The 21,430-nt window shown below is 33.1% G+C and overlaps 1 protein-coding gene across 6 annotated transcripts in view; it reads right to left on the bottom strand.

Moving 5' to 3' along the window:
• The window catches only part of LOC129810416 (apoptosis-stimulating of p53 protein 2), a 188,766-nt gene that overhangs the window by 87,246 nt on the left and 80,090 nt on the right, over window positions 1–21,430 (bottom strand). For 2 of the 6 annotated variants that reach the window (XM_055860877.1, XM_055860876.1), the window contains exon 1: window positions 15,916–16,340. The exons of 2 other annotated variants lie outside the window; for them this stretch is intronic. Coding sequence is in view for 1 of the 4 variants with exons in the window: in XM_055860881.1 (XP_055716856.1) it covers window positions 15,804–15,809 (6 nt within the window). In the remaining 3 variants the exon portion in view is untranslated. Of the gene's footprint in view, window positions 1–15,803; window positions 15,885–15,915; window positions 16,341–21,430 lie in introns of those variants that run through there. 2 more of the 6 variants (XM_055860878.1, XM_055860881.1) reach the window with 2 other exon arrangements.

Consider the following 21,430-nt stretch of genomic DNA (forward strand, 5'->3'; position numbering starts at 1 on the left):
TCCAGACTGAATACTGTCTAAGATTGGATATTAAAATATTTTTAAATTCTGTGATTCTTAATAAGTCAGGTGTTAACGTGGTTTTTAGGACTTGGCATAATTTCATAATTGTGGCACCATTAAGTTTTAATGATTCAACCAGCAATGGGCTATATTCCTGAATGAACCAAAAGTATTTCAGACTTTCTGAATTGCGTTTAAATTCTGAAGTATCAGACGATAAAAGCAAATCAGTGCTATTGCTTTTTATTTAAACGCAGACTTAGAACTTTAGAGAAAAAAAACTGGAAAAATGCCGCTTCCTATCTGCAATTTCTCTATATATCCATGAAATTAAATTAAAGGGAAAATTGTCATGCCAAATACAGTAAAACATGCAGTGACAGACATTTAATTTCACTTGAAATATCCTTGATAGTGAATTCCTTTCCACACAATGCCATTCACATGAGTTACAAATATTCGGGTGTGTGAAGAATACAATTTGGGAAAGAGTATAGAATTGAGTGTTTTGTCATGGAATTTGTGTCCTCTCATGTAAATTTATTTGGTCTCCTCTCTTTTGGGCAATAATGGCAATAATAATAATTTACATGGAACTTTCATATTACAGGGAGACCTTTAATGTGGAACTTTGTGTGTGGAAATGTGTAGCATTTTCATAAGTTGAATTATTTTGTATTTCATTTCACATTTTCCTCCCATACCATTTGCATTTTCCCCGGCATAGAACATATACTAAGTCAGACGTTTTCAGTAGCCAAAAAGAGTATAAACATTATATGGGTTAGTTGAAATTCTCAAGAGGGTGAGTGAATTAATATGTTGTTTGCGTGAATGACCACGAACAGAGTAAGAGGGAGGCATTTGCATATTCTGCCTGCTCGATGGCAAATATGTAGAACGCGGTGTTTTTTTTTGGTGAAAATGTTTAGTGAATGATTTGAAGAATTTTGCAAATATATCCATTCAGGAAATTCTATTCTAAAGACCAACTGTACCACATATATTTGCACAAAGACTTGTGAATTAATAAAATTAAATTGATTGCAATTCTTTCTCTTTTTCTGTGGCGTACGCCAGAAATTTTCATGTGCTGGAAGTATATTTTTTTGTTGAATTTACTTTTGTGGGCTTGTAGAATTGCTTGCCAGCGGGTTTCAAAGATGCACACAGATGAGATGAGAGTGAATTAATTCCCTTGTGTGAATGATGATATTGAGAAAAAGAGCGTACATGAGGGTACAAGCAAAAAATCTTGCTGAATTCAACATTTTCAGGCAAACAATAATAAGAGAAATTTATTCATATTCTCACAAAAACATTCACGCTAGACAAATTTACACTACATAGTACGTTTGAAGGACAACAAATTGTATTGATTTCGCGTGTAAATTCACCAAGTTCGGAGGATATTTCTGTAAGATTCACTATATTTGTTAGAAATTTGAACCAGGAGGTAAGCTTTTACCGGGTTATTTTGAGATTTTACCCCGAAATTCTTTGCATTTGTCTACAGAAACCTCGTTTGTTGACTATTGACTTTTGAAGGAAATATTTCAATGCAAATTCCCACTGATATTTTCTTATAATTTTTCTCATTTCACGTGCCAAAAGAACCTTCTTCGATTTTATAAGATAAGATAAAACACTAAAGGACGTTCATAGTAATTACTAAGTAAGCACGTGGAATCAATGAAATTGAACTAACATTTAATTCTATATTGTGAGTTACCTTAAAAAAGTTATCTTAATATTGTTCAAGCATTAATTATATCAAGTTTCAAAAAATTGCAATTGTACACGAAACTTTTCTTAAAATACTGAAAAAAAACGAGTTAGAAATTTTGGCTTTTTGTGTTAACAGTTTATATACACGAGAAAGCAAATTTTCAGCATATATGTTTGTCAATTTGAAAAAACTTGCATAAAAGCTCATATTAAATCATGCACAAAAATGTCGATTAGAATTGATTGTTCTGATTTCTTGATAAAGCTAAATAGCTACATTTTTTAGTAACCGTTCCTCAAACTGTTGACTCTCGCGAGTGGCGCTGTCAACTGTTCTCAATTTTTAATTACAAAATTTTCACTCAGAAATTCTAGGCAAAGTAAAAGTCTTGAGCCTTGTTAAGCTTAGATTTGAAAATGAAATTAACACATTTAGAATTATCCGATTGGTTCCATTTTGGAGGCAATTTCATAATTCCACGATTGAAGAACCTATGACTATGCTTGTAAAATAACTAGATCGTTTTTACAAGTCTTTCTTCAGGACAGTTTTGCACTATTGAAAAATTGTGTAACATGAAAAAGTTATAATTGGTTGGTGCTAGGTCTAGACTATACGGCGGATACGATAGAAAATAGGTGTAATTATGAAGGAATCACACCTAATCCCATTCAAGCTCTCAGAGCTTCTGAAGCCTCATTAAAGATGTACGACATGGCCTAGGGTAGGTGTACCAAATTTCGGCCGGCTTGCAATTTCGGCCACCTCTTTTGTTCCTCAAAATTCCATGAATTTTTAGGTTTTGCAAACTCTAGAGAATAAACAATGCAAGATAATAGCAAAAAATGACTATTCTACGATCGAGATGATGTAAAAGAGACTTTGTGGGAATTCCGGAAGGACACGAAACTATGAGAAGCAAGAGAACCAACCAAAGTGGCCGAAATAGGCCACCAAAATTCAATTTGTATTAAACATATTACATTCAAAATCTAAGACATTGGCGCTTGCAAACAACTATGCCGAAATTTAGCAGACTTACCCTATATAGTTTTTTTTTAAGAATATTCTCACCTTGCAAAAAACCCGTTTAGTATTATTATTATTATCGTATCGAGATATTGTAACACAAGGCAATCATTTTTATAATGTCCATATCCCGTGTTGGAAGAATCTGCTAAGTCCATTGTAAACCGCCCAGGAGCGGCTTACCCGATGTGTGGATGCTTCTTCCATGCTCCCGGAGTTGTTAGGCGTAGGCGGTGCATTATAATAACGGTATTATTGCATATGAAAATTGTCTAAATTAGACATTCAGATTTTTGCACCGGGCGGGACTCGAACTCACAACAGTAATGCCGGCTTCAGACTGGAGGTTTAGCCCAGTTCCCGACGGTCTCAAAAATCGAAATAACAAGAGATTTTATTGATTTTTCAAAATCTATTGGAACATTTGCCCTTAATATCCAATTCGAAACAAAAATTTCCTAAAAAATCGTGCCTGATAAGGAATTAGAGGAGTTAAGCCAGATGGCTCAGCCTTAGGTCTGAAGCCCGTATAAGTCGAGCCGGGGAATCGATCCGTCCAAGAACCAACGGTCTTGCCTATTGCGCCACTGATCCCCGTTTAGTATGACCCAATCCGATTTATATATCGTGAGATATTGTTCAATAAATAAATCTTGCAAATAAGGCTCAAGACTTCCACTTGACCTAATATAAGGATGGGGATTTTCAGTCCCTTTTATCATGGAATCAAGTGTTATGAAAAACTCCTCACTGAATGCAATACGAACACCTTTAAAGCCAAAAAAGTCCTGGTGATCTAAAGAGGTTTCGAACACGAGTGCATCATAGAGCGAGTACCGTAGATACGGATGACTTTGTCCTCCGTGGGTGACTTTGGCCCCCTACTGTTCGTAAACTTTTCTTTAATTCTAATATTTAAGAACGCGTATTACCGATCAAACATGGTGGATCGAATCGGTAAAGAGCATCATTAAGTGCTAGAATTAAAGAAAAGCTTACGAACAGAGGGGAACAAAATCACTCGCGGTACTACGCGGCATCTACGGTACTCTATCACTTGACCCGTTAAGTAATCTAGTATAGAATTTAATTATTTTTCCATGTCACGTAAATGAAAAACAACGTATTTAATTTAAATATTTGTGAAAAATGCTTCGATTGACTGACAAATATTTCAGTGGATTGATATGGGGATGTGTTCCGAGTATTTTTGAATAGTGATTTACTAAACATTCCTTTCAAGATAAACTAAAATATCACACTGTTAATTTAGTCCTTGACTAATTTACTCCCAGTTTAAATTATCAGTTCATTACAGCAAATCTGCTGCTATCAGACATCAAATTTCAATTTCATCATTTTGAACATATTTATTTTAATTTGACTGATTCAATTTTTCACGCTACAACGAATACTCAGATAAATCAATGAAAAATAAAATGAGCTACTCGTGTCTAGAAAATATTATCAATTATATTTTACGAGAATAACTTATCCTAATTTAATTTCATATAGAATACGAGCAACACGAATTACATTTCCATTGATTAATCGTAAAATTTATCCATTCTCTCTATAGATCGAGAGATCTCAAAGCGAAAAAAACAGCAAGAAGCATGTGTTGAAAAACATATCTACGTGAGGTATGGTGGAAAATTGAGAATGCTACAAATATTCTAAAGAGAGATTTCATGCATATTTTTCTTTGGTGCATGAAAACAAAGTGCAATTGTGATAATTTTTCTCATGTATTTCACTTGAACAAATAAAAAAAAAACGAATATATTGCAGTAAATATTTTCACGATATAACTATAGTGTTAGAATAAACATTTTGAGGCGTATCTCATTCATAAAATCTTTACTAAGAATCAATTACTATACTGCCCACAATTCACATATGTGTAATGTTTTTTTTTGTATCAAAAAAATATTTATTCAGTGAGAAAAAGTAATGGTGACTATATTGATTTTTTTTGTTAAATTTAATTGCTGCCAATTGAATATTAATATTAGGATTTTTTACTCCAAATGGTGGTCTATTTCTGTATCGGATGATGATATTCTGATGATTTTTGAATAATTTGTTTCAATATGGCAATTTTCGCTGGAAGATTGGGTGAAGCATGCGAAGCGTCAATTTTCCAAATAAAAACCCAATATGATAGCAAATCAACAAATCAACAAGAAATTCAATAATAATAAATAGAACTCCTCAAACCATTATATTTGGTGTGCGTGTAAGGATTGGAAGAAAAGAAATGTATTCAAATAATTCGAATTTGTGCACGTCACACAATAATGATATATATACAAGTATTTTTCGGGGAGGTTAAATCTCTCCCCTTAACAAAGTTGAAGAAAGACTTGAAGTAAAGTGGGCCACAAATAGAAAACGCACGATCAAAAGGCTTTCCCTTTCATTGAACAGACTTTTCCTTCGCGAAAAATGGAAGGCCACTTAAGTGAGGGTGGTAAAATTTATTTTAACTCCCAAGGAAAAAAAAGCAAGAAGGATGAATAAAATCGTGGTCTTTGTTGTGCGATATGTGAAAGAGATTCCGCATGTGAATTTTGCCAAAGCACAAAAAGATTCAACAATTTTGGGTGAAATGGGAAGTGCTTGAGGGGTGGATTTTTTGCATTTCACCTTTTACTTTTCCCAGCTCCATATAGTTATTGCGGAATCAAATTCTACACAAGAGAAAAATTGTGTTTTGCTTCAAAACATTCAATTCAATTTCCCGCGTTCGTTCACATCTGATTGTCGACGAGCAATTGAAGTGAAAAGTGATTCAAATATTTTTACTTTTACAAAAAAAAGAATAATATAAAAAAATCACCTTTTGAGTAAAATTTTCAACATACCCAAAAAGTGGAAAAATGATCCCAAAGAAAAATAGGGTGAAATCTTCTGTAACTGATACTCCAAAAATTGTTGTAGCACGTCAATTTTCTTAGAAGATATTTAGAGATGATCTTTTGCACCCACGGCAAAATTGCTTAAAGATAAAAGAAGGAAGAAAAGTGACAAGATGCTTTTCTTCTCACTTTTTTCCTCCTTTCCCCATCCAAAAGACAATTTTCCTCCCACTTTCATCCCCTTTCGTAAATTTATTGAAAGTCTCATTTTCAATGTGCGCAATTTTCACTTCTCCTTCCCCTAGCTATATACACATTCGAAATTTTCCCTTAAGGATCTTTCCCACGCTAACAGAAAGAAAAAGTGAGGATGGGAAGCACAAAAAGTGTTACTCATTTTCACTTATCTCTCAATGGGAACTCTTTATGTCTTCGCGGGCTATTTACAAGCCACAGTTTTACATGCATATTTTGTCTAAATGAGCATCTTTCAAGACTTTTACTTTGATTCCCTCTTAATTCACTCAGATTACATCGCTAAATTACCAACAATATCCACTTGGTGCGGACAAAAATGAACTTTAATCATCACAATTTAAATTTTAGCACATTTCTGATGATTGTCACATCAGATTACAACCTTAAAATATTTAATTGTACCATGGTTTCTCAGTCTTTTTTCCATACACTTTGTAATTTATTTAAAACCGTGTGCCTCAATCCGATTTTGTAAATCTCAGCAAAAATTAAAAAAATGATTGAACCTTGTCATAATATTGGGAGATATTTTGATAACTGGTTTCAACTTTTTAATAATTTATGCATAAAATATATGAATATGATGCAACAAAATTTAATCCAAAGTGGCATTTCTAATTGGGATATACACTGAAAGAAATCCGAAAAAGTTAAAATAACATTCCGGAAATGTTAATTTTACCCTGCAATATTGATCCGAAAACGGTGTAAATATTACCCTTTTTAGGTGTATTATGGGTTAAAGTTACCCTTCTTTCATGTTGATTTTACCCTTGAAAGGTGTGAAATTAACATTAAAAAATGTTGATATATTTTTACACCCAAAAAGTGTTAAAGTAATGACGAAAAAAAGTTAATCACAACCTCTTTTTTTCTCAGTGTATGACACATATGACTTAGTACATATGACTATTCTTTTATTGTTGAGAAAAATTTACATATCAATTTAGACAGGGCAAAGCGGCCCGCCTTTCAATATTTCTTCTCTTATTTCCCAAAAGCAAAAATTCTATTTCATTAATCGAAGATCATAGAAAATAGTTAAGGATGAACTATTAGTTTATAAAATAAAATTTTAGCTTTGGAAAATAAGTGAAAATTTGAAATATTCAAAGACTGGTGCATTCGAAGGCAAACCAATTTCCCCTACCTAGTCGAAAATATTTGCAATTGGAAAAGTTCATAACGTATGAAAATCGAAATCATAAAATCAATCGTTTCATACAAATAGAAGAGGAATGACGATTAGGGTGTTTCAACAAGAAAAAAAAATTGGCACTATTCTCAGGGTACTGTATTTGATGAGACAAGAAAGTTTGTCTTCGACGACCATATGATCAAACGCTGTTTAGAGGTGGCTAAATGACCCTCTCTATAGAACATTTTTCTGATTTTACACTATACATCAGAGAGGGTCGTTCAACCACATCTAAACGGCGTCTGATCACATGGTCATCGAAGAAAAACTTTCTTGTCTCATGAAATACAGCACCCAATAGTGCCAAAAAAAATTTTTCCTTGTTGAAACACCCTAATGACGACGTAAATAACATCAATCAAGGCAAGGATCTCTCCTCTTCAGGTCTCTCTGCTTAGATCTCTTATATGAGCTTCAGATCTCAGGTTTAGGAATGTTGCTGAACTTATCTTAATTCTTACCGTACAAGATTTTCAGGAAAAGTGTAAACTTATGACTGGTTATTAAGTGCAAATGATCGACTAGGTTTTGAAAAATCACTTAAACTACTTATTTTTTTAGGATCTTTATACCTTCGGGAACTGAACTAAACCGTTAGTCTGAAACCTTTATTATACGGACTTTAGACCTAAAGCTTAGTCATATGGCTTAACTTCTCTGATGGTTTCTTATGAATCACGATTTTTTGTAAAAAAAATTAACTTAACATTGGATTACTAAAGATAAATTAATAACATAGGTTCTCAAAAAGCAATAAAATTGCTCGCTATTTCCGATTTTGAGGCCTTCAGGAACATGCACTAAGTTCATTAAACTAGTTAATGAAGTTTTTAAAAGTATCTTAATGAGTAAGAGGACAGGACAAAATAAGGGTTGAGTTAACGATATTGATTTAGGGTAATGCCCTAGACACACTTACGACTTAAGCCGAGAGACGACTTAGTGGAAAATGATAGAAATGTAGTTTGACGATTATTACTAATATAATTACGTTAATCCGTCTCTCGGCTAATCCTCAGGTCTGTCGAGGTCCTAAGTGTGCCAAATTTCGGCATAGTTGCATGCAAGCGCCAAAGTCTCAAGTTTGAAATGTAATATTTTTAATAAAAATTGATTTTTTTATTCTTTCTTCTTAAGGAGTGTTGCTTGGAACTTTGTAAACCGTTTATCGTCTTTATTTACTCTAAAATCATTCTTAATACATTTTAAAACGAATAAAAATGTAGACATAGCTTTGGTGCCCTATTTCGGCCACCTTCATTCTCATAGTTCCTTGCCCTTAGGGAATTCTTTCAATGTCTTTTTCACGTCATCTCCTTTGTCGAAGCTACATTTTTTATCATTCTTTTGCATTGTATAATCTCTATAGTATGTAAAATTTAAAAGTTTATGGAAATTCGAGGACCAAAAAAGGTGGCCGAAATTGCAAGCTGGCCGGAATTTGGCACACTTACTCTACTATCGGCACGAAGAAGAGCAAGAAGGGAACGCGTCGCCTTAATACTGGAAGGGTCCTACCTTAAATAAAGGGAAAGCACGCTATCTTCGCACAACTCTAATTTCGAACAATTCATTTTTTCAATATGTTTTTAATGATTGCCTCAAATTTCCCAAAAGAATCATGGGTTAAATCCATTAGGAACATAGAAAAACATGAGTTATCCGAAGCTTGGGTCGTCCGAAGGTAACGCACTTTTCCCTACAACATATTTAAATTTCATTGGAATCGAAAACAAAGATTTCAAATTGAAATCTTAAATCTACAAGTCGAAATTCTAAATTCAATCAATTAGGGGAAACTGGGGCACCACCAAACACGGGGTACCACCAAACAGTAATTTTTATTTCTAAACTGCTTGGACTATCTCGACCATTCCTTCAGTGGACAAGCATCCCTATAGTGCCTATAAATTCCTATCAGTCTTATCTTCTAATATCCAATATCCGATTAAAAAATCGCAGTGTTTGGTGCTACCCTGTGTTTGGTGGTGCCCCAGTTTCCCCTAGAACGTAAATTATGGTCATTTAAAGACATATTTTTGAACCCCCTATCCGATCTCCGAATTAAGAAATCAGAGGGGGTCAAGCTTTTTTATCGAAAGCTCTAAGACAGTATTAAAATACGAGATATATCTTAATAAAATTTATGTGGTGAAGAATATAAAACTTGGGAGGATTCCAAAACGATGGAATTTAAGGCTGGTAGCTACACTGAGAAAAATCCAAAAAAGTTAAAATAATATTCCGGAAATGTTAATTTTACCCTGCAGTATTGTTCAAAAATCGGTGTAAATATTACCCTTTTTCGGTATATTGTGGGTTAAAGTTACCCTTTGTCATGTAAATTTTACCCTTAAAAATGTGTAAAGTAAACATTAAAAAATGTTGATATATTTTTACACCTAAAAAGTGTAAAAGTTATAAGGAAAAAAAGTTAATCGCACCCTCTTCTTTTTCAGTGTATAGGTTTTCTAGATTGAAGTGATTTTCGCGTAAATTTCATAATTAAAATTAAAAAGTATAAATAAAAGACTTTTTATAAAGAAAAAAATTATCTCATTTTCACATTCTATTTGAATATTTCACTGAAAGACACAAATAACATGAATGAAGGACAGGGATACAAAGAAGGAAGATTCAAAAGGGTAGAAAATATCCTTCAAAGACAGAAAAAGGGGTAACTGACTACTTTTCAAGTATATCCTTCCGCACTCTTTTATCTCATTAGTTGAAGAAGATTTTGGAACGCCTTGGAAGGTTCGAAGTGTCTTATCTTAGACTGAAACCTCCACAACTGAGAAGAGAGTTTTATAGTAAATGCCGAAAGGAAGGGAGAGTAGAGTGAAAGTTTCATAATTTAATTTTGAAGCTTCAAATTCGATTCTATTTTTTTTTATCACATAATTCCAACAGACATTGACGTTTTTATGCAACTTATCTCTCCATTATTTGCCAAGCACAATCAACATTTGGTGAGAATAATTAGGATTTAATACGATAATTGAATAATTTATGGGCGTTTCGTGTTCCTCTTCCTGTGACATGACGCTCTTCCTACCACAATGGAAATCAATATTTTGGAGGGCAGGAAAAAAAATATAAAAAGATGAATATAAAGTGGATCAAAAAGATACGATACTTCAGCACCAAAAGTACTAATTGATTTATTTCGAGGGTGTTAAAGTAAAAATTTTCATTCAAACGCCTCATGATGTGTCAGGAAAATTTATTTCGCCTCTTTTTCCACTCAATACACTCGAGGAAAATTTATCTGAACGACATGGAAATGAAGTGGAACAATTTTTCTCTCTCCAGCAAACTCAATAATTCAATAAGACAGTGGCTGCCACTTTGGTGAAATACATCCCAGCATATGAATGAGACTTCTAATACTCTTATGAAAATTACCATCATTATTCGCTTAAATGCTCTCAATGGTCTCGGTTTTGTCTCCATTTTCCATCTTAGAACTCTTTCCATATCCCTCCCCACCTTCAGCCGCTGTTTTTCAGCGGAAATTGATCGTTTTTCACTTCTTTCATCATTCTCTATTTCCATTCTCACCCAACCATGTTTGCCATTCAATTCATTTGGCGGAATGAGACTATATGAAAAAGTCTTGTATACTCCTCTGGAGTGTAAACCAGGTCATTTGCAAAAGACAATCGCCTTGTAAATCACACCTCTGAACGTCACATGTCCACTATGTTTCTTTTTAATTCGTGTATACAAAAGACCCCCACGAACAGGAAAGCTGAAAGACACGGAGGAGGAATTGCAAGAGAGGTGCAAAAACATTTTGAAACAATAAGCGAGGGATTTTCGTCAATTGCGTGGACAATTTAATACCGTTTTTTTCTGCCATGTGAGGATTAACTAAAAAAAAAATAGTCTAAAACTTGTCATAGATCTGCAGTAAAGCTTTACCATCTAATCGCTTTTAGTGCGAAAAAACTTTCCACCTTGGCGATGAAAAATCGTGGGATTTTGTATGCAAAAAAAAAGAGTGTCAAGATTGTTTGGTATTTAAAGTTAAACTAAAATATCATAAATATTTAAGAGGAAACTCTGTGATTTCGTGAAGCATGCTACATAATGTGCCAAATACTCAGCACATTGTCACACAATATTTTATCAAGTCGATGAGGACAAAAAAAATCCACCCCTAAACCCTCACATTGAGAGGTGGGTTTTTGCCCTGTTTGTTGTGTGATGATTGTGTGAAAAAGTGAGGGAATTACACTACGGCCCTTCCAGACAAACTCCACAAAACCGAGACAATTGTCATGAGGGGATTAAGCAAGGAAGGACCCATCTTTGGAGAGAGATTCTTGCATGTCATCATAAGGCTTTTATCTCATCTCCACACAATCCAAACGCGTAACTTTGAAGTGATGAAACAAGATGATATCTTTGGGTGTTGAAAAGATATTGACATTTTCCCATTAAAGGAAATTCTATGTGTGAAAATATCAAAACTTGTGCCTGCTGTCTACACATATGAGCATTTTTTAAAAAAATTCTTTAAAAAAATTTTTAAAAAATAAAAATGGGTCGGTTTTTTTTACAAAATTGCTTACATACTAGGCAAATTTCTGTAAAAAATCCATTTTTTTACAAAAATTTTCACTAGTGTAGAGCTGATTCTTTTTAAAAACCTTTTTAGGGTTATTTTTTAAAGAATTTTTTTAAAAAATGCTCATAGTGTGTAGACAGCCTTATTGTAAAATCTTCAAGTTATTTTTTTGCGAAATATTCAATTAAAATTATTCATTGTAAGAATATCGGCTGAACTGAATTTTCTTCGTACTACAATATCTTTAGTGCTGATCTTGTAAAATTCATTAGTTCTAAAAAATTATCGGACACTTATAGGACTTCAATTGTATCTTAAGTACTTCATGCTATTTGCAAAAATCTAATTTGTAATATAACCAACAAAAAATGTAAATTTTTAGCAGAATCAAAATTAAAATCACATAAATATCATAAAAGAAAAACAGTTTTATCAAGATTTCGAGTACAAAAACAAATTGAAATAAATTTTCCTTGGATTATGAGGAAGGATGGGGCAGTTAGAATATAACAATGCTACGTTAATTTCTCTTGAGTATTGACTATCTGAAGATATACAGGATTTCACACAGCTCTTCGTTATCCGGCAATTCGTTATCCGGGTGACAGCTGCCAAACACTAGCGGTTGATGTATTCAAAATTATTTTTACTAAACATGAAGTTTCTCCAGTGTGTATTAAAGTATTATTATCATTGTATCGAAGTTTTTAATACATAATTGTGATAAAAAAATTAATCATAAGCACACCATGAAGAAAATTCTCTTGTTCGTTGTCAGATAGAACATAAATTCACACAGCACAAAATATAAAAACAGTTGATCATTCAAAAAACCTAAATGTCATTTTGTACCCAAGTCAGCCGGATAACGAAGAGCCGTGTGTATTCCTAATTAACTTTTTTTCGTCTTAAAAATTTTTATTTTTAAAAGTAATGCATGCGTTAACTATCCCATTCTCCCCTACAATTTTTTATAATTATAAAACCTATATATCAATCGTTATATTTCGTATTTTAACTAAATGCATTATTAATTATTCTCAAAAATATATCATTTTGATTTTATTTTGAATTTACAAAAAATGATTGAAGCGCTTTCTTACGTGATTAATTCACGCACTTAAATAATATACTTAATGAACTCCAAGATTCTTAATTTTAATAAAATCCCTTTTCGAAAAAATATTTTTAAATCGATTGATACAACTTTGGATTTATATCAAAAGTATTTCAAAATCAAATCAGACGTCAAATTTTTGAACGTAACCAGTCATAACTTGGTTACTGTCTATTTCGTTTGTCTATTACCTGGTTAATCGAGAAAGTCAAAACCAATTATCTCGTACAACACTCCATTTCGTATTAATCCGAAACACTTTCCCATCTTTTAAGCAAGTAGGGCAAAATTATTTTTTTTATAAAATATATTAATCAGTAAACAGTCAAAAACTTATTCAGTAACGTTCGTCAATTACCTCTCAGAATTGATTAAAAATGGGAACAAATATCAGTAAAGAATCGCAAAATTAAGGAAATATCATGTTCTTAGAGCATCAAATGTTTTAAATTTTGTGGTCCTTCAAATCATTTTGTGATAAAAATTGAAAATTTCTGCAGTGAGACCATAATGCCGCAACCCCATTAATGTTTTCTAACATTTCAGGAAGGTTATCACGGATCGATAGGTTAACAAAAATACTCCTTAATTAGTTAAAAATATGTATAAGTCCCAAAACACTGTGTGGTATTTTTGTATGTGCCAATTGTTATATTAGTGGTCCATTAAACTATTTCTCTTCATATGAATTTTTACTATTTATAGAAATTGACAAAAATTGATGTAGGGGAAAGTTTTCAGGCTTGGCATATACACTGGCTTCGAACAATTCATATTTTTTCCCATATTTCTTGAAAGAATCTGACCAATATTGGCAATATATTTTAATGGTTAGCATTAGGTCACGCATTTGCTGAATAAAATTAAGTAAGGGTCATTAAAGGAACATGAGAAAAATAGGAAATATTCGATGCCATAATATGTTCGAAGCCTGAAAGCCTTCCCCTATCGCAAACTTGTATCGTAGATGCGGGTGACTTTACCCTGCGTGGGTGACTTTGAACCCCTGTTCGTAAGCTTTTCTTTAATTCTAATGTTGAAGAATGTACTGGTAAAAATAAAAGGATCAAATTGGATCATAATCCTTTTCAAAAGGATGGATCATATTTGATCACTTGATAGGATCACTAGTATCTCTTGAAATTTTGTATGCACACTTATCACATTTATTTAATCGTAAACTAATTACTCATATCATATTTCTCTCATCTGAGCGAACACAAAAGATGATGTTTTCGTTGTTTTCATTCGTTCATTCCACGGTTACATAAGAGTCAAAACAGGGATACCTTCATAGGATCCCCGGTGATCCTTTCATGTTCACCAGTGTGGTGCTCACTGATTAGACATGGTAGATCGGATCGGTAAATAGCATCATTAAGTGCTAGAATTAAAGAAAAGCTTACGGAATAGGAAGGGTTCAAAGTCACCCACGAAGGACAAAGTCACCCACATCTACGGTACTACATAAAATTGGTTCAACATAGATCTAGATATGAACAAACGCAATTAACATTGCAATAGTTAATTTTTAATTAGTAGGGGTAATTGGAATACTACCAATCGCTGGGACCTTTTCCTTATTTTATTCAATTCGAATAATAATAATATCAGTTGTAAGGACGGTAAAGGATAGTAAATCGAATGAAATATTTAGAAAACCGAAAACTGAGAAGACTGACCTTTTTTTCTCGGTCATTCTCGATAATGTTGGAAAGGTTTTTTTTATTTTAAATTATTTATAGATCAGTTGAAGTCAGTAAAGTTCTTAAATTTTTCCAACTTCGAGAGTTTCACAAACTTCTCTACGTTGCTGCTTTTAAAGGGCTTTTCTATAAACTGAAAAAGTCGAAAAGTCGGAAAACCAGTCTTAGAGATGTTAAGCCTTCGAGAAACAAGGAGAAGTTCAAGTGAATTAGTAATGATAACATGAATTTGCACTTGTCACCTGTAGGGTTACACAGTGTTAATTACCAAGAACGTAATTAAACTTTTAAGCATTTAAGGTACTAAACAAATTAAAAATATATAACAGAAGATTGTTTCATCTAAAAGTGTATTGTACAAAATCTTATTATCACCTTGTCTTCCTTGAACATTCCTTTTAAAATTGTCACTTAAGGTATACTGATTGTTAAGACAAGCATATTTTTAGCTTGATTGTAATCACAGTAATGAACCAGAAGTTCCGTATTATTTCACTATTCGAACACTATAGTCGGAATCTACTTATCAATTGAGTTCTGCGAAAAGCGAGGACTTATGAGACTGGGAGGAAATGTGAATGATTGGGAAGACAGAACTGAAATTGAGAGCTTTCTTGGAGATTTCATCCGTAGCACAATTAATTTGTCCTTTTGCACATTCTCTTGGAATTCTTTTATGTTTATTCTTTGTGTGTGTCTCTATATGTCAATAAAATGTTAAGTTTATCTGACACATTGAATTGGCCTGAGGTTCAATAATTCACAAGATTTGTTTACATCTCAAGATTGGTCCTATTTGTCTTTAACTTCAAGCTGCAAATTGAAACATTTTTCTCGATATTTAGATAAAATCATATGCATGATAAATGTGTGTATATGGCAAACATCCATAAAGCGTAAAGGAGAGGCAAGGAAAAAGCACGAATACTACATATAAACATTTCTATATTTTTTTTTAACTTTTTTTGTGTCTTGTGAATTCTTGCCATTCCGAAAATATTCATTATATACACAAAAAAGTTGTATCTCACAATTTATAATGTTTCATTAGTGTTTGCCAGAATCAAGCCTCTGCTCTTCCTGATTTTTTATAGCACCTCGAGATTGCAATTTCAACACTATCTCTGAATGTCTTTTTCAAGAGGATGGGTAGTTGGGGGTGGATGGGTCATAAAATTCGTGTGATTTTCACACAACGTAGAGCAGAGTTACATAATAATAATAAAGGAAAGAATACGAGATATAACGATTTGTATGACATTCCTCGTTGTCGTGTGAAGGGTGACTTTTTCCCTAGCGGGAGGTGAATTTCAATAAAAGAAGTACCATCATTCCGCATGAGAAATATCTTCAAGTGAGCACACAGGTCCTTCGTCTTCACGTGTATCCTCTCCCCAAGCACACACAAAACCAAGGTGAAAATTTACTCAAAACATACTCGCACTTCAAATGGTGAAATGTCTCCTCTTTCTCCTAAGTATATATTCTCTCCCAAAAACCGTCTGGTTCACTTTCACTCAAGTGCACATGATTTACAATCCTCAACCAACTATATGACACTCAAATAACACAAAATACCTATATACTGTATACTATGGAAAATACGTAAAATTATCACCCGGACTAGTTTATTTCGTTAAGCACTATTGCTTATGCACAAACAACAATTCTGCGCGGCGATCGCACAACGACTGAAAGCTTTTGTTGTGTTTTGCTTCATCCAAAGTCTCGTCTTTTCCAACACTGGAAATTCTCTCTGTAGCATACTCTCTCTCATCAGAAACATAGGAGAAAGAGAGTTAGATAGGAGAGTATATAAATTTGATGGAAATTTCAGTTGCAATTGAATTTTCCCATTACAAAAAATAAGCAATATAGGTCTTGTATTTGGCGAAATGAAGCTTCAACATATTGCTCTCTTGTTGTCCCCCCACCCCGTAAAAAAAACATACCCTAATTCAATAAAAAACCCTCAAATTACCCTCCCCTTGAATATAAATTATCATAATTTTTTTCACAATCGTCACGTTGATTTTTCCCGCTCTTGAAGTCACAATGAGAGCAAGAGACAGTGAGAGAAAGAAGGAGAGTCAAATTTTCCACATGTTGGACAATTTTCCTACATACATATATAGTGAGATTCTCGTACACCCAAAAAGAGCCCAAAATCCTTATTCTATCTCTCTCTCATGGGTATGTCCTGGCACACCAAGTCTCACTCAATTAATTCAAATGTTATTCCTACCCAACTGATTACAGGAAAATGTTTTCATGAGGCAAAATCACACACCAGAGCTCAACATTTCCAGCATTTACTCTTCTTGTATGTGATTTTGTCGCAATCGTGGGTGTTTTATATACACTTTTCCTCAACTACCCATTTCCTACCATCAATTTTTATCGAACGATACGTCAAATGGTTGATATAAATAATCAATTCTGTACATTGAACGTATGGAGGACAAGAAAAAGTCATATTGTTAAGTATATGACAAATTAATGGCATTCTTAATGCCAACCTAATAACAAACTATTAACAAACTCGTATTCATCTTCTCCAATATCAATAAAAGTCAGAATTATGGGTGAAATTAATATGACCAATACGGTCGTATTAATCCAATGTACCCCATACAGTGAAACATGAGAAAATTGAAAAATAAAAGAAGAAAATGTTTTAAATGCAAAAGTCGTCAGATTCCTTTTTAGAGAGGAAATTGGGCTATAAAAAAATCTTGTTGACCCTCTGAAAATATATCACACCACTCTTATTTTCGTCTGTAAATGGAACCACAAATTCACGATGAAATTCCCATTAACAGTATTATTCCTATGAGAGTTGAAATACAAACATGTGAGTTTATACTAGATTACTAGACCAAGATAGATGCACCGAGATAGTTTATCACTTGTTTGTCAGTAGTTTCATATTAGAATATGAAATTTTCTGTCAATAGACGAGTAAAATGAGTAAAATAATCTTGTTAAAAAAGTTTGTCTAAAAGATTTTCATTCATATAAAATATGCAAATACGGTTTTGTCAAACTGGGGATCAACATTCCTTTTACAGACTTTTTACAAGATGTAAGTTGCATTAAAAACTTTTTCTTTCAAAGTATTTACATAAATTCATCATTAATTTTCGCAGAGATTTAGCAATTTCTTAAAGGAATACAGACGGGAATTTGGAGTTTGGTCAGTGAAAAAATGCATTTCGATTTTTCAGTCAGTAAGAAAGTAAAGACTTAAGCTAGTAAGTAAGTAAAGTTATTTAAGTAAATAAAGACTTAGGCTGATCCTCGAAAATATTTAGCCTGTAAAATTTAACAGTAAACATTAATCCTTTGTGCGAGCTTCAGACCTAAAGATTAGCCATATGTCTAAACTTATCTAATTCCCTATCAATCAAATTTTTTGTTAAAAATTTGACTTATTTATTGGATATTAAGAGAAAATAATTAATTAGATTTTAAAAACCAATAAAATTGATTGCTATAATATATTTTGAGACCTTTGGGAACTGGGCTAAACCTCTAGTCTGACGACCACTTTATTGTCATACACTGAATGCTTATAAGGTATCGAGATCGCTTACATAACTTTTCTTTATCTAATCCTATATTTTCAAATTTTACAAACTTAATATTCGAGATCTTCTGAATTTATGTTTTGCCTAGAATATTCCTTAGTTTTGATGAATTTACATTTACTAAACGTTTTTACGAAAATACTGTCTTATCGGAGTGACCAATGCGTAGGGGCAGCTTGTGCAGCTTCGTACGGAAAGTGATGTTCAAGATTTAAGATTTTTTTACTAAATGCGATACAAACCGAATAAACCATGCCACTATGTCAAAAAAAAATTCTTATTAGGTTTATTGTTTTACATCACAAAATTCCTGGCTTAAAATTTAGTGACGAATTTTACGTAATTGTCCTGGTTTGCTCAGCTACGTACAAAATTTTCCCCACCTATGTGCGCCTCATTTTCACCAGAAACATCATACCGGACACAAAAATTTCCACATCACTGTTTAGATGGGACTTTCATTGCTTAAACGGTTTATGCGTTTTGACATGACTTATGTGCAATTTTTCTAAGAGATGTTTTTCTGACACTTATAAAACTATTTTTGCACTACATTCTGACAGCCAGTTAGCTGTGATTCTTTCATAATCAAGTCTATTGTAATACTAGTATTTCCTCTAACACCTCCAGGTCTTACGGAACATGTTTTGAACAGCACTGATTTTGAAAATTACCAGTGACCAGCTTAAAGTGAAATGTGGAAAATTTGATGAGATATGTTCAAAATACAACGAATAGACAACATTAAGAAAAAAACGGGGGTGCGATTAACTTTTTTCTCTCATAACTTTAACATTTTTTAGGTGTAAAAATATATCAACATTTTTTAAAGTTAATTTTACGCCTTTTAATGGTAAAATTAACATGAAAAAGGGTAACATTAACCCCTAATACACCTAAAAAGCATTACATTTACACCGATTTCGGATCAATAATGCAGGGTAAAATTAACATTTCCAAAATGTTATTTTAACTTTTTCGGATTTCTCTCAGTAAATGAAAGATTCACCTTACCCAAATTAAAGCTTAATGTTTGATTTGATATAAGCAAAACAAAAACATCTAATGAAATCTCATTTCGCTGTGAAAGTTCATGTTTTTCTTCGAAATTTTCGTGAAAAAAATATTTAATATCCCAATTTTCTTGTAAACTGATTCAATGGAATCTCTGGATAAGTCAAATATTCCAGAGCGACGTGCATAGTGTAACTCAAAACAGTGATGAGGGAAGTTCTCAAAGTCATTGTTCAATAATTTTGATAGATATTTTTGCAAAGCTGCAAAGTTCAATTGTCCAGAACTACCAAGGTGGTTATCTTCGTGAATTTTCCTTCACTCACAAAAACGTCCTCTTTCGAGTAAAAGACATTCACTGTAAATTAACCCTGATAAACCCTCATAACTTGTAACAACAGTTGTTTTTTTTTCGAAAATACTTGCAATATGAAAAAATAGATAAAATATTACAGATAAAAATTTTATTTTTAGGCCCATTTTTTATTTTTGGTTTTTGAACCTAGAAAAAGGACTGATCCCAAGTTTGTTAAGAGATGTGAGGTACTGGGCTAGCTATAAGAATATATGGCCATGGATGAGATGCATTTAGTAACTTAGAAAAAAATTAACTTTTACTTGGCTGCAACATTACGAGGCTGCAAAACCTACCCCTACTTATTTTCTTTGATTTTTCATCAAAACGCAGAGACTGTCAACAATTTGTTGATTCTCTAAAAAATTAAAAGATTTTCTTTTTCTCTTTATATTTAAAAATTTAATAAATACCTAAAATTTTGGATTGGCAACTGAACTATAATCTCTAAATTTTTCATTTCTTGCAACTCTGCGTTTATGCACCAAAAGTCGCTATTGAATAAACATTAAATGTTGTGTTTTGGAATGACGCTGAATATGTTGTAAACCGAGTGGTAAATTGGAAAAGTGCTGATAATATCATATGATGGAAAAAGGACACAATGGCTTCAAAAAAAATCCCTATTCCAAGGAGTAACTCAACATTTTAGAGTTTTCCGAATCACTTACTCGCGATCCTTGAGACATTTCTGCCATATTATAATATATACACTCATATCACCATAAAAGTTCCTAGTTCCAAGAAGGGCAAACATCTTGGCATTTGGCAACGTGTTAATTTTAAAGTCAGCGAAATTTATCCTCAATTTATTCCACTTGATTAACCAAAGTCTCAATAACAATTCCCTCGTTATTTTGGCGAGTTTCTGTGGACAATTACACAATGTGGTTATTGGAGAAGTATTTTATCCGCATGATTCCTTCTTCGAAAGTAATATGCTCTCGAAGAATTAAAGGTGGAGGAAGCGAAGAAAAACTCAATTTGAGACATACAATAATAAAAGAAGATGAGTCTTATCGGGTTTCCAATTCATCTCACTTCTTTACTCCCCTCACATATTTTTTTGTGGGACACATATCATCAACTAAACACAACATAGGGAATGACGAGCTTGGAATCGAGTTGCTCGTGGAGGCGGAAAAATTATTTATTATGTGGAAGAAGTAAAGGAAAGAGAGAACAGCGAGATGAACCGCATAAAAAAAGATTTTCGGAGATTCTCTTGTCGAGTCAGTGACAAATTCTGAGGCTTCGCCCACGCAATTTTCGGGATAGAACTCATAGACATTCTAAGAGTTCATTACCGTGAACGATGCTGGGGCTATCTCATCCAGTGTTAGAAAAACGAAGACTTGCCCGAATATCATTGAAATTCCAACACTTTGGAAAATTTCCAGCACGACACAAAATATGAGTTAAAATGTTTTGGAGTTTGTGGTCAGAATGAAGAAGAAGGGATTTGGGTGCATCATTCATCACACCGAAAAGCATCTCTAGCAGATATACTTGCTTTTTTGGGTGGGAGGATGGTAGGCAATTTGTCACCATCAGCAAACATTTCGCCAAACAAGACTCAATATTTCCTCAGCACTTTGGCTGATAAACCACAAAGTATTGGACTAATTTCGAAAGAAGGATCATTCAATGGAAGTTCCTTTTAAACATCATGGTGCTATTGAAACACTTTGTACCAATTTCCCATTCTTCCCTTCCCACATTGCTGCAAGTCTCTGGACTTTACAAGAGATGTCTTTGTCTACAACTTCCTTCCATTGCCTGGCTGACGACAAATACTCAAGTTGAGGCACTTGAGTGACAAGAAACAGAGTCCATTTAAATTGTTGCAGTCTCTTGAAATTTCATCCCCTTTCAGACAAATCCTCCTGTTAGTGCCAGTCATTATAAATATTTCATCCAACACTCTGAACATGACTTAAAAGTCATTTAATTTTCTCTGCTATACATTCATGGAGAATACGTTTTAACAATTT

This window comes from Phlebotomus papatasi, chromosome 1 (genome assembly GCF_024763615.1).
Source record: "Phlebotomus papatasi isolate M1 chromosome 1, Ppap_2.1, whole genome shotgun sequence".
NCBI classification, from domain to species: domain Eukaryota; kingdom Metazoa; phylum Arthropoda; class Insecta; order Diptera; family Psychodidae; genus Phlebotomus; species Phlebotomus papatasi.